The following is a 13289-nucleotide window of genomic DNA, read 5'->3' as shown; positions in this document are numbered from 1 at the left end:
GTAACTGGTAGTAGTAGTAGGCTGTTATCCTCTATGTGGACCAGCTACTAGAAGGGGATGAGACACATGCTTTTCTAGTAGGTTTCACAGCTGTTTGTTGACAACAGAGGAATGTTAGATGCTCAGGATTCCTGAGTTCAATTCCAGGTTCTGAAGGGGAGCTTGCTACAGTGGTTATGGACCCTTCTGTTTCTGTGCCCTCAGCTTGTTCCTGTCCTCCTCTGTTCCTGTACACCTCTGGTTCCTGCCCCTTCAGCCTCTGCTTCTATTCATCCCCACTCCCTGGGTCCTTCCCTCTTCCTCTGGCTCCTGCAGCCTCTTCACCTACTCTGCATTCCAATTTGCTGCTTATCCTTTACACTGGCTGTGTGTCAGACAGGGAGCATAGATAGTGCAGGAAGGACAGTTTCACTGCTCTCAGTCCTGTGCCCCGAACCACAGTGAACCCCAGCAGCTGGGAGGAGTAATTGCAGGGAAGATCCTGCTAAGCCCCTGGAACCCTGGGCTGAAGCATGCCCAGTGCAGATGGAATCATCAGAAAATTTAGCTGCAATGCTCTGTCAAGCCTCTAGTAAGCATCTGCAAACTGAGATTTTTTCAAAGGGTTATAAATTGGTCAAATCTGGATAATTTTCACTGGGATGGCAAAAAGCACTTTCCTGGTGTCAAATTTTAAGTCCCTCCAAAGCAGAGAGGTGCTAGAGTTTCTGAACTAAATTTTTTTTTTTTTTTTTTTAAACAAATGTTAACGGGCAAAACTGTATTTTTTCCTAATCTCATTCTTGGAAACTGCTGAACTGTTTTAGCTGAAACTTTCCCCTCCAAATCAGCCTCATGTGAACACCCAACATGGGTTTGAAAGTATCAGGCAACCTTAACTATAGATGGTGCTACCAGCTCTGCCTGTATATATATAACAAGAGCTAACCTTTCACCTTTTACCAACACTTAAAATATGTTTTGGCAAAAACGTGACCGCATCATAGTGACCTTAACTTCTAAAGTCTTTTATATGATTCAAAAATTTGATTATGATCACCCATTATTAATCAATTCCAGTACATTTTCTATAGTATTCTTGGCTTTTAAATTTTGAAGTTATTCTCATTTGTCATATGAAATGTTGCAGATCTTAAAAGTGAAATACAGAACTCACTTTTGGAGGATTTCTGCTATTTATGTTATGTTTAAAAGATATCTTATGATTGTCTTCAGTGCTTTGTCTTCAGACAGCAGCAAGGGTGGCTTCAACAAATCTAATCTAGCTTTATATTGTTGTCATTTGTTCAGTTGTTATATGATATTTGCAAACAGATTTACTTGAAAAGATTTTTACCGCTTAGTTTTTTTGGTAGAAGCTAGTTTAACAAGGAATATTTGAGTTGAAGAATGTCTTTTTTGTTTTTCTTCCCTGACTCCCTTCCCTGAAGGCCAATGGCAGGTTTGAAGTAGGGAAGAAAATTTGTTTAAGCATCTCGGGACATCACCCTGAAACGTGGCAACCTTCATGGAGTAGTGAGTATTACTTAACATTCAATGTAATTCTTCTTCAGCAAAACATTGATGGACACCAACAAAACTAGTTTTCAGAATTATATTCTTTGTGAAATTATCCATTATCTTATCTCAGTTTTATACTGTGCTCATCAGCATATCATTTAAGCACATTGCTTGATATATGGGCCAAGCTCTGATAACATGCAGAAGAATTTCTTCTACTTACTCCCCTGACCTCAAGGAGACACTGGAAATAACATTGTTTCAGCTTCTGTCCCTTATAGAGAAATAAGTAGAATGGAGGGAAGAGGCACATGGTTTTAGTGTTGTCATTTTTCCTGGATAAGTTGATAACTACACTTAGAATTTAATTCATTTCTATTAAGCTCACTTAATTGTAAACAAATCTTAGTTGAATTGACAATGGAATCAATATCTTATTATAGTATCTATTGATCACAGGACTAAAAAAAATAAATTCCAAGACAATACCTTATTTGCTGAATGCCAACTAATTGTATGTTTCTCCAGGGGTAAGGTAAAGGGTACATAGGAGTCTTGGCTGGTGCTGTGAGCACTTCCTCTCCTGTTTCAATCTAATTTAACCCTTCATGCCACTTTCTATTCAAGTTAGCAGGGCTGGCCTTTAGGGTCTGAAAACTCCAAAGCTATGCCCCAACTCCATTTTTGGACCCACATACACGTCCATATTAATCTCCATTTTTAATCAGAATAGGAAAAATAGCCACTGAATTTGTGGAGGTCACCTTGGTGTAAATTAATCACTAGGGTTGAAATATGTCACCCTAATTTTCCATAAACAACATGGGTTAGTCACAGTTTCCACCACAGTTGTCTGGAACTAGCTGTTGGGACCTGTATAGCCCATGATCATAAGTCCCATGGGTTTTTTTTTTTTTTGTGGATGCCAGGACTATGGCTACCACTGACACTAGGCTGCCTTGAGTTCTGCAGATTAAATGGTTCCTCTGCTGAGTTGGCAAGATAGTCTCTGGTGCAAGCAGGGATACTGCACAGTTGCAAGCAGCCAAGCCAAAGCAGACAGAAGTAGGAAGGCTGTCTCCCCTCAACTTGAGCAGCAACTACGGCATACTGGAAGGTGGAACCTGGCCTCCCACCCACCCTCAGCAGCACCCTTCCTCAGTCTTGTGAGAAGAGTGGAAAACAAGAAGCACCATAGGAGAAGTCTCCTAGGGAGAGAGTAAAGGGGAGTGATCTCAAGGGAGAAAAAAGATGGGGTACCCAGGAAGGGGAAAGGTAAGGTGGTATGTTTGAGATCAGTGAAGGGATGTAAATTGGTGTGAGAGGGAGGTATAGGGAGGACTCAGAAGAGACAATGGAATACAGATGGGCTCAAGGGGGTGGGAGATCAAGAGAAGTATGGTGAACTATTGATATTTATTTGCCCCAGGTAAACGAGCAAGTAGAATTTTACATGACTGCGTATATAAAACATTTTGAGTGTTGTTTTAAATTTATAGTTATGAAAAATACTTTGAATCCTATTTTAATTCCTAGTCTGGTCACTTTAAGTTTTCCTTCTGAATCAGCTTGAATAGCAATATAGGTTGGATATTAGGAAAAACTATGTCACTAGGAGGGTGGTAAAGCACTGGAATGGGTTACCTAGGGAAGTGGTGGAATCTACATCCTTGGAGGTTTTTAAGGCCCGTCTTGACAAAGCCCTGGCTGGGATGATTTAGTTGGGATTGGTCCTGCTTTGAGCAGGGGGTTGGACTAGATGACCTCCTGAGGTCTCTTCCAACCCTAATCTTCTATGATTCTATGAGTAGTGTGTGGTCAACTGAGTAACATGATTTGTAATTCTCACATGGCACTCTGTACTAAATGAACGTTATAAGGAGAGGGGAGGATCCAAGACCCTGAGTTTACAATGACTGAATGTTTTTTGCTTTTTGTAAGTCTCACTGCACTATACTTCTTATACCTTTCCCTGAAGTGGGAAGAGGAGGAATCATGCAGCAGGATGCATTGCAGAAGGCCCCATCTTTTTATGTCCCCCTCCGCCCCATCTATCACTGTTTGTTTTTATGCCATATTGTTAATCATTTGTCCCTACCCTGGCTATAAATTTCACACTTAAATATACTGAAAGGATTAAATTCTATGACCAGAGTATTGTGGAAAACCAGGGCTCATAGAATTGTGCATGAATCAGCATGTTCTGCTGAAGCAGAATTACAGCTATGAACATTTTGAGGCTGCAGAATCGCAGGAGTTCTATTAGCAGAACAATTTTTCAGTCTCTGCTTAATAACTTTTAAACTTTTTCCAGCAATTGTTGAGGGCTTTTGTGGGCAGTATATATGCTGCTGTGGTATTTATTATCTGTGGGCTTGTATGTTAATTTTCGTAGGTAACACTTCTGTGATTGCCTATTTAATTACTGTTATGGTGCCTTAAATTTTCATATAGGCATTGTTTTATTATATATAATAAACAATTGTAATAAATCAAAAGAAGAAACATGTACACGTGACAGGTATGTTACGTTCATTGCAGACACACAGAAAAACTAGTCCTTGTCCCGATGTGCTGACAATCTAAGGCCCAAATTTAGCAAATAACTGTACGTAGGCCATGCCAACTTAATCTCCTTATTATGGTCCTTTTCCACCCTATTTCCTCCCTCCTTGTTTTGAACTCAACTGTTCATTTTGATCCATTATTTCTATGGGCCTTAGCCTTTCTTTTCAGTCTTTATCCTCTGCCCCCTTCTATCAGCCATCACTTCACCATCTCCCCTTACATAACCCTTCCATCTGTGACTCCTTGCCATAAAAGAAAAGGGATTTTTCTTGTGTTCTCCTTATTTTTTGTATACTATTTTTGTTGGTTTTGGTGTGATTACAAGAAATTCTCTTTAGACAGAATGGAATCTTTATAGGCAAAACTCATTACTTTTTCCTCCACAAAGTCTAGACTCAATTAAGTAACAATTCTGGGAAAAACTTAATTTGAATCTTTATTTTTTCCCCAATTTCAGTAAGAACAGCTTTACTAGCCATTATTGGTTTTATGCCAACCAAAGGAGAGGGAGCCATAGGATCCCTAGACTACACACCTGAGGAAAGAAGAGCACTTGCCAAGAAGTAAGTCTTATTTTTTTAACATCTCCAACAATCTTTAATATAAAAATCATAGCTGTAGGAAAGAGGATTTCCCTTTCCTCTGATCTGAATAATCACTTCTAGAATTGTCAGTCAATTGGAAATAAGCAACTATATATCAGGATTATTATTATTGTTGTTGTTTTATTTCTTCAATGCCAACAGTATGCTTGTGTCAATGTGACTACGTTTCTGGTCTTGTTTCTTTTCCTAAGTTTGTTTTGCCTTCAACATCAATTCCCTTTAAAATTTTTATGTCTGTGAATACTTTCTTTCTGCACACCATGCTTATAGGCTGTTACCTTATCATGTAACATCTATGAGAAAATGGTAGGAGTGCTAATGCCATCTGTACATTTGTCACTGCAGCCCAACAGAATATTTTGCCAAACCGATTTCTTCCTAATAAAAAGAGAAGTAAAATGAAAGTGATAATTTTCAGGACCAGTGACTGGTCTCAGAGGTCTAAGTGCAGAATTAAGGAAGTGGATCAATGGATCTTCATTTTGCATATCAAGGCAAGATCCCTTGCTCACCCTTAGAGCTTCTTAACTGGACCTTTTTGAAATTCCAGTTCCAATGAAGGGAAACTCTAAATTGTCTTATTACCTCAAAGGTGAAATGATTCTGTGGAGTCCCTACCTTTGTGTCATAGTAGAACTTGAATAATAAATATAGCTCTTAGAAGCAGGTAGTAATATAAATTTGTCGGTGACAAGTTTTCTCCTAAGCGGCAGTGTCTCTTAAACTATAACCCCTTATTCTCTTCCATGCCTTGCCATTCAGATTTAGTCGGGCATATCCAGCCAAAAGACCAAACATCGCAATTGAAGGTTGATGTGAATTTCCATTTCTAGAAGGGGTGAAGACAAAGTATGTGTGTTACCTAACATTGAGAAAAATCTTTCAGCTACTGTTCAGAAAGATGCTAAGTGCACAAAGTCTGGAGTTGTGTGGCCCAATTGAAGGCTGAACAGTTAGTGCTCTCTAGGACTTTCTTCTGAAGGAAAACGTAATCTCTAAGAAAGGTACACCTCTACCCCAATATAACGTGACCCGATATAACACGAATTCCGATATAACGCGGTAAAGCAGTGCTCCGGGGGGGCGGGGCTGCGCACTCCGGCGGATCAAAGCAGGTTCGATATAACGCGGTTTCACCTATAGCGCGGTAAGATTTTTTGGCTCCCGAGGACAGCATTATATCGAGGTAGAGGTGTATTAGCAAAAAGAGATGCTTTATGATGTATTTGCAAAGTGCTTAACGATAGCTTATATGTAGGTGTTTGATATCTTACATGGCTAGAGCTCTATGGATGAATTTACAGGATATGCAGAGCAGTATTTCTGACCAGAAATTCATTTAATGGAAGTCCTTTAAGAAAGTAGACCTTGGTCTTTTGGTATTTGGCTTCCTCAATGTTGCAGTCTTAATCTTAAATAAGACTTTCATTAACGTTATGCGTTCAGATGTGACAACACTTTGGGCAGTGTGGTTGAATGAACAATGTGAAATGTCCTAGATTACACCACCTCTGCCTGCCGATTCCAAAGGATTGAGTCAGTAGAGTAGTTTTTGAAGTAAGGACTCAGCATTGGACAAAAGGCTGGTGCTTAGAGATTTATTACCTTAACACTCCTGAGATGCAAAGAGATCAACAGATTCCACTTGCTAATAGTTTTGAGCGTCCCTCTTGGCAGCAAGAAGGTAGTGAAGGAGTAAAGTGGGTCAGTATATCAGTGCCTTGACACGAAGGCAGTGTGGAAAGCTCAGCTTCATTTTGGAGACAGCATGTCAACGCATACAAGATTAATAAGAATGGAGAATTCTAAAGGATAGCTTGTCAAAATAAGGCACCCAGGAACTGCAGGTCCTATTGTGACTGAGAGTCCCTGATACTAACATCTGTCATCAATCAAAGCAACTTGCTTGAGAAGCTATGTCAACCTCACTATGACTGGATCATCCATCAGATAATCCATCATATAGATTTGGGAGCATAGTTAGTAAAATGTTCAGCCAATTGGTGTGTGGGGGACAGTCTGGATCTATTGACCTCTTATTTCAACAAGGATGTTGAATATTGTGGCATCTGATACTCTGTTGCATTAAAGAAATACCCACGTTGCCTCTCTTCAGACCATTCTAAACACAGCTGCGTAGATGATCTTCCTTGTCTATTGCACTGATCTTTCTTGTCCATTCCTCTGATCATATTACCCTCAATCTTTTTGAATCCTTTAACAGGCTTCCGCATTACTACCACATCAGATTCAAGATTCCTTTTCTCACCTTCAAGGCCCTTAACAACTCTATTTATCTGTCTTTTCTCTTACCACATTGCTCCCTACTCTGTCAGTGATGCCAGCCTGGATTCTGCACACACCCTGTCTCGATTTGGGGTGCAATTCAGACCAATGATGATGTGTCACTGCCTGCCCTGTAGCCCTGGGTGCCTTAAATGCTCTGCTGCTGTGGCTCACAGCTCAGGCACCAATTGCCAGCAGACAAGCATGCAGCCCTGGTTCAGCACTCTGACCCCAGCAGTCTGCCTGCAGCACAACAGCCCCACCTTGGTCTCCACCAGTCTAGGTTTCTACTTGCAGGGTGACCTCCAACACCCTCCCAGTCCCAAATTTCCCCAAAACCATCGGCCCTGAAATGGGCAGCTCTCCTGGAACATTCAGAAGAGTAATATGGTCCTCTGGTCCTTTAAAGAGACAAAGCAGAGCAACTTGTTGCCTTAACTGGAGTTAATGGTCACTTCAATTCAAACACAGCACTGGCTTGGTTTAGATTAAAAGTAAAACAAGTTCATTAACAAAAGGAGAGGTTCAAAGTGAGTTCAAGTACAAGGGATAAAGACAAAATGGTTACAAGCAAATGAAAGTAAAATACTCTCTAGTGGCTAAGACATAACTCAATAAACTATTGCCTTGGTTCAAGGTAGATTTCTTACCGTCTTTTCTTTCCTGCCATGACTGTCTTTTTCTCAGTCAGGACCTTCCACAGAAGTACAAGGTGCTGGTTTCCCTTGTCGTCTTAGGTGAAAGATCTTTACCTAAACAGGTTTTTCACCTATAGTCAGCACTCAGAGACTTCAGCCACCTTGGCTGAATGACCCTTCTTTCTCAGCTTGCAAGAGCTGTGGCCTCTTGTGTCTGTCCAGTGATCGATGCCAAGATTGCGTCTTCTCTCTCCTTATGTCTTCCCAAACTCACTGTTTCATCCCCAACTCAGCCTTATGCTGTTCTTCCTTTCCTGTGGACTTCCTGTCCCATTGCTGAGTTGTACATAAATGGGGCTTCCATTGATTTTTGGTCACACCTTGCTTAATTTTATTGGAGACAGGTAGATGGTTGCCTTCCCTCCTGTGTGTGGGAGAAAACCTATTTCACAATGATATTAATCACCAGAATGCCATTAGCTTTCGTAAAAGACCTTGCTCGATACACTTTTTTATAATACAATAATATTTAAGGTTAAGATTTTGTCATGGTTATTTTTAGTAAAAGTCGGGGACAGGTCATGGGGGCCATAAACAAAAATTCACAGAAGCCTGTGACCTATCCCTGACTTTTACTAAAAATAATTGAGACAAAATGGGGGATGAGAGCCTAAACCTGGCTGCTGGAGGGGAAATAGGGGGAGGGGGTCCAGCACCTGCCACTGCTGTGGCTGACAGCTCTGGGCTCCCCCTCGGAGCTGCGGGGCCGGTGGCAGGGAGCTGTGGGGGCCCCCCCTGCCCGGGGTCTCCCCGCTGCCAGTGGGGCTCAGAGCTCCGCCCCAGTCGGCTGCAGTGGCTGGGAGCTGTGAAGCTGGCGGCTTGGAGCTCCGGGTCCCTCCATTGCCCACAGCAGCCAAGAGCTGCAGCAGCCCCTTACTGCCTGCGGCGGCTCAGAGCGCTAGGGCCTCCTCTAGTTAACAGCTCCAGCCCCACTGCCCAGGGGCTGAAGCGGAAAGTGTCACGGAGGTCTCTGGAAATCATGGAATCTGTGACTTTGGTGACCTCCATGACATAATCTTACTGTTAGTAATATTGTATACAATCAGTTGATTATATTACTTATCATTTGAAGTTCAGTCCCCTGTTTTTATAGTTCAGAGGCTATCTCATCCACTCACTAAGTTGATGGCTTTGTTTGCCTTTTATGTAACTATGCCTTCATTGTGTCTGTCTGATGATGAGGCTGGTCAGACAGTTACACATTCCTTTGTCTAGGGCAGAGTGGGATTATGTATTGCTTGTCAAACAAATTTTAAAACATAATTCTAGCATGTATCCATAACTCTTTGTGCACACCCCATACATACATCATGCTAGAATATTAATGATCAGTGAGTTACTCATTTTCCATTGATCTCTTACATAACTCCTTCTAGATACGGATGACGACAGCAGAGTGTGAGGTGTAATGAATATGTCAGGCCTGATAGGAATTGCTGATACAGAGTAGTGAACCCCCAGTGGGCCTTGGTATCACACCCCCATGTTTATTTTTCAAGGAGCCTTGACTTTGCTCCTTCTATCATGGCATCCTCTACACACAGAACACATTACTTCATCTGATTAAAAAAGTCACTACATTCTCCATTAATTCCTTCCTCAAGACCCATTTCTGCAATGATGTCTGCAATAAATTAGCCAGTTAATTATGATTAGGTGATTAGGTAATTAGGTAGTTGGAGATAGTATATTTGCACTGTGTTTATATTCCTCTTTTCCTCCCTTTATGTGTTGCTTTTCTCCTTAGATTGTAGCTTTTTCGGGTGTGTACTGTGTCTAGCATATTGTGGGTGCCACCAAACTACAAATACTAAATTTTCTCTGCTTTATGCCTCTTTTCTCCCTGATGGTCTGCATTGGTAGGAATATGAAATTAGCTGACCTTTTCAATCTCTAGATTCTATGAGAGCCCAGTGATTTTAATTGCTCTTGCTGGCCAGAAGGTTTATGCACCCGCTTCACTCTTTAGCCCCATTGTACAAACTTTTGGTTCTCAATCTTCTTTTGCAAAGTACTTGTACTCCAGAAATAAGAATGTCTTTTGCTGTTGTCTTGCCTTCTGAGGAAAGAGCATTTAGAAAAGTATGTATGTTATCCACAATGATCTGCACCAGCATTTACTCCAAATGTTTTATTTGGGACTCATTGTAGAGAGTGTCACATTTTTTGCCTGCACGTTGTACAAGTCCAGGAATGTTTGTCAAAGAAAATACCTGATTTTGATAGTGTTATATTTCTGTCAGCATCATGTGGACAAAGTATGGGTTCGTCCGTTATTCATTCTTTAAGGTCATAGTTTAGATTAGACCACAGGCTAAATTGCAGGATAGGGAAAAGAGATGGCTGGAGTTAATATAAGATACAAGAGGATAAGTACCAAGAACTTACCTGTGGGTGTGGGTGGCTGTGGTGGGGGGCGGAGGGAGAGAGACGTGTATAACAGACAATGTCTATAGTATGATAGAATCATAGAAATGTAGATCTGCAAATGACATTGAGCCGTCATCTAGTCCATCCTCCGGCACTGAGGCAGGACAGAGTATAGCTAGACCATCCTGACAGGTGTTTTCTAACCGGTTGTTAAAAACCTCCAATGTGGGGGGTTCCACAGCTTCCCTTGGTAACCTGTTATGGTACTTAACTATACTTATAGTTAAAAGTTTTTCCTAATACCTAACCTAAATTTCCCGTGTTACAGATTAAGCCCATTACTACTTGTCCTACCTTCTGTGGACATAGAGAACAATTAATCACTATCTTCTGTATAATAGCCTTTAATATATGTGAAAACTATTATCAGGCTCACCCTCCCCCAAGTCATTTTTTCTCAAGACTAAACATGCCCAGTTTTTTTTAACCTTTTCTCATGGGTCAGGTTTTCTAAACTTTTATCATTTTTGTTGCTCTCATCCGGACTCTGTCCAATTTGTCCACATTTTTCATAAAGTGTGACACCTAGAACTAGAGACCAGCCCCAGCTGGAGTACTCACCAGTGTTGAGTAGAGTTGAACAGTTCTCTCCTGTGTATGCAAGACAACACTCTTGTTAATACATCCCAGAATGATTTTTCTCAATTGCATCATATTGTTGACTTACAATGAATCCCAAACTCAATATAACCTACAGATTCTTTTCAGCAGTACTACCACCTAGCTAGTTATTCTGCATTTGATTTTTTCCTTCCTAATTCTAGCACTTTGCACTTGTCTTTATTGAATTTCATCTTGTAGATTTCAGACCAGTTTCTCCAATTTGTCAAGATCCCTTTGAATTCAAATCCTGTGCGCCAAAGGGCCTGCTAGCGTGGTGTCATCTACTAATTGTATAACCTTACTGTGTATTCCATTATCCAGGTTTGTGAAAATACTGAATAGTACTGGACCCAGGCAGACCCCCCTGTGGGACTAGATGCATCCTCCCAGTTAGACAAAACATATTGATTGCTGTTCTTTGAGTATGGTTTTTCATTCAGTAACGCATCCACTTTATAATTACTTCGTTTAGACTGTTTCCCTAGTTTCCTTATGAAAATGTAATGTGGGACTGTATCAAAAACTTTACTAAAATCAAAACATGTCAGGTCTACAGCTTCCCCCTATGCACTAGGGACCAATAACTCTGTCAAAGAAGGCAATTAGGTTGGACTGGCATGATTTTTTTTCTTGACAAATCAATGTTGGCTAGTCTTATTACACTATTATCCTCTAGGTGCTTACAAATTGTTTAATAATTTACTCTTAGACTTTCAGGCCAGAAGGGACCATCATGATCATCTAGTCTGACCACTGGCACATTGCAGACCACAGAAACTCGCCCACCCACTCCTGTAATAGATCTATCACCTCTGGCTGAGTTACTGAACAATTCAAATCATGATTTAAAAACTTCAAGTTACAGAGAATCCACCATTTACTCTAGTCCAGTGGTTCCCAAACTTGTTCCGCCGCTTGTGCAGGGAAAGCCCCTGGCGGGCTGGGACAGTTTGTTTACCTGCCGCGTCCGCAGGTTTGGCCGATCGCAGCTCCCAGTGGCCGCGGTTCGCTGCTCCAGGCCAATGGGAGCTGCTGGAAGCGGTGCGGGCCGAGGGACATACTGGCCGCCTCTTCCAGCAGCTCCCATTGGCCTGGAGCAGCGAACCGCAGCCATTGGGAGCCGCGATCAGCCGAACTTGCGGACGCGGCAGGTAAACAAACCGGCCCAGCCTGCCAGGGGCTTTCCCTGCACAAGCGGCGGAACAAGTTTGGGAACTACTGCTCTAGTCTAAACCTGCAAGTGACCTGTGCCCCATGCTGCAGAGGAAGGTGGAAAATCCCTAGGGTCTCTTCCAGTGTTACCCAGTGGAAAATTCCTTCCCGATTCCCAAATATAGCAGTCAGTGGAATGCTGAGTATTTCAGCAAGACCCACCAGCCAGACACATGGAAAGAATTTTCTGTAGTAGCTCAGAGCCCTCTCCATCTCATGTCCCATCACCAGGGAATATTTGCTACTAGTAGTCATAGATCGGCTGCACACCATTGTAGGAATCTCATCATTCCATCCCCTCTGTCAATTCCAGGAGAGGCAAAGTTGCTTTTGTAGTGAGCCAGCCACTCCCAGTGCCTATTCAAGCCCAAATTAATGGTGTTAAATTTGCAAATGAATTTTAGTTCTGCAGTTTGCACCGGACTCCTTGTTGTTTTTGTGGATACAGACTAACACAGCTACCCCCTGATACTTGACACCATGCAAGGCACTAAATTTAGCCGTATGGAGTGGAAATCCATCAACCTCATTAAAAAAAACTTGCACAGATACAGACACAAATCCTCTTAGTCTCCAAGTGCAAACAGATGGACATCATACCAAATGGACTGAAGGTAAAAAATCCATTGCAATCGACATACTATACTGACTATGGTGAGAGATTGCCACACACACTCAAAGAAACTGAGGAACCACCTGATCAGCATCCTGTACAGCAGACAGGAGAAGATCAAGAATGAGCTCTCAAACCTGGAGACTCTCATACAAAACCAACCTTCCACACAAACTTCCACGTGGCTGGACTTTACAAAAACGAGACAAGCCATTTACAACGCAGACTTCACTTCTCTACAGAGGAAAAAGGAAAGTAAACGATCTAAACTCCTACGTGCCACAGAGGGCTACAACAGTGGTACCCTTAACTCACCCAACAATATTGTTAATCTATCCAACCACACACTTAGCCCAGCAGAAGAGTCTGTCCTATCTCGGGGACTCTCTTTCTGCCCCACAAAGCTTCATAACTCATTAGCTTCCTTGTTATTTTTTTTTAAGTTTTGTGGAGAAATATAAAACACTCTGAAACTACTTCTAAATAATTTTTGAAAGGGTTAATTTAAAAACCAAAATCTTGGCTATACCTAAATGAGGGCGATTTGCTATTTTGGGGATTTGTGTGCGTGCGTGCCTGCAGAGGCCTGTCATTGAAAGTCTACTATTAGCATCACATAATGAAAGACCCCATCATAACACACACGTGTAATGTAATAGAGCTGTGATAGGAACCTTAAGTCTGGATTTAGTGGGTATAAAGTTTCTATGTTGTTGCAATACCATGGCTTTTTGCATCATATATTTTGCTGGTTCTGATAATTAATTTAAACAG

At 41.6% G+C, this 13289-nt stretch overlaps 1 protein-coding gene across 1 annotated transcript in view; it reads left to right on the top strand.

The window, feature by feature from the left end:
* The window catches only part of UBE2J1 (ubiquitin conjugating enzyme E2 J1), a 62589-nt gene that overhangs the window by 26981 nt on the left and 22319 nt on the right, over positions 1-13289 (top strand). Inside the window, exons 4-5 of the mRNA XM_065400604.1 lie at positions 1431-1515; positions 4526-4631. Coding sequence (XP_065256676.1) covers positions 1431-1515; positions 4526-4631 — 191 coding nt within the window. The remainder of the gene's footprint in view (positions 1-1430; positions 1516-4525; positions 4632-13289) is intronic.

Source organism: Emys orbicularis, chromosome 3, assembly GCF_028017835.1.
Source record: "Emys orbicularis isolate rEmyOrb1 chromosome 3, rEmyOrb1.hap1, whole genome shotgun sequence".
In the NCBI taxonomy this organism is placed as follows: Eukaryota; Metazoa; Chordata; order Testudines; family Emydidae; genus Emys; species Emys orbicularis.
This window is presented reverse-complemented; position numbering and strand designations above follow the sequence as displayed.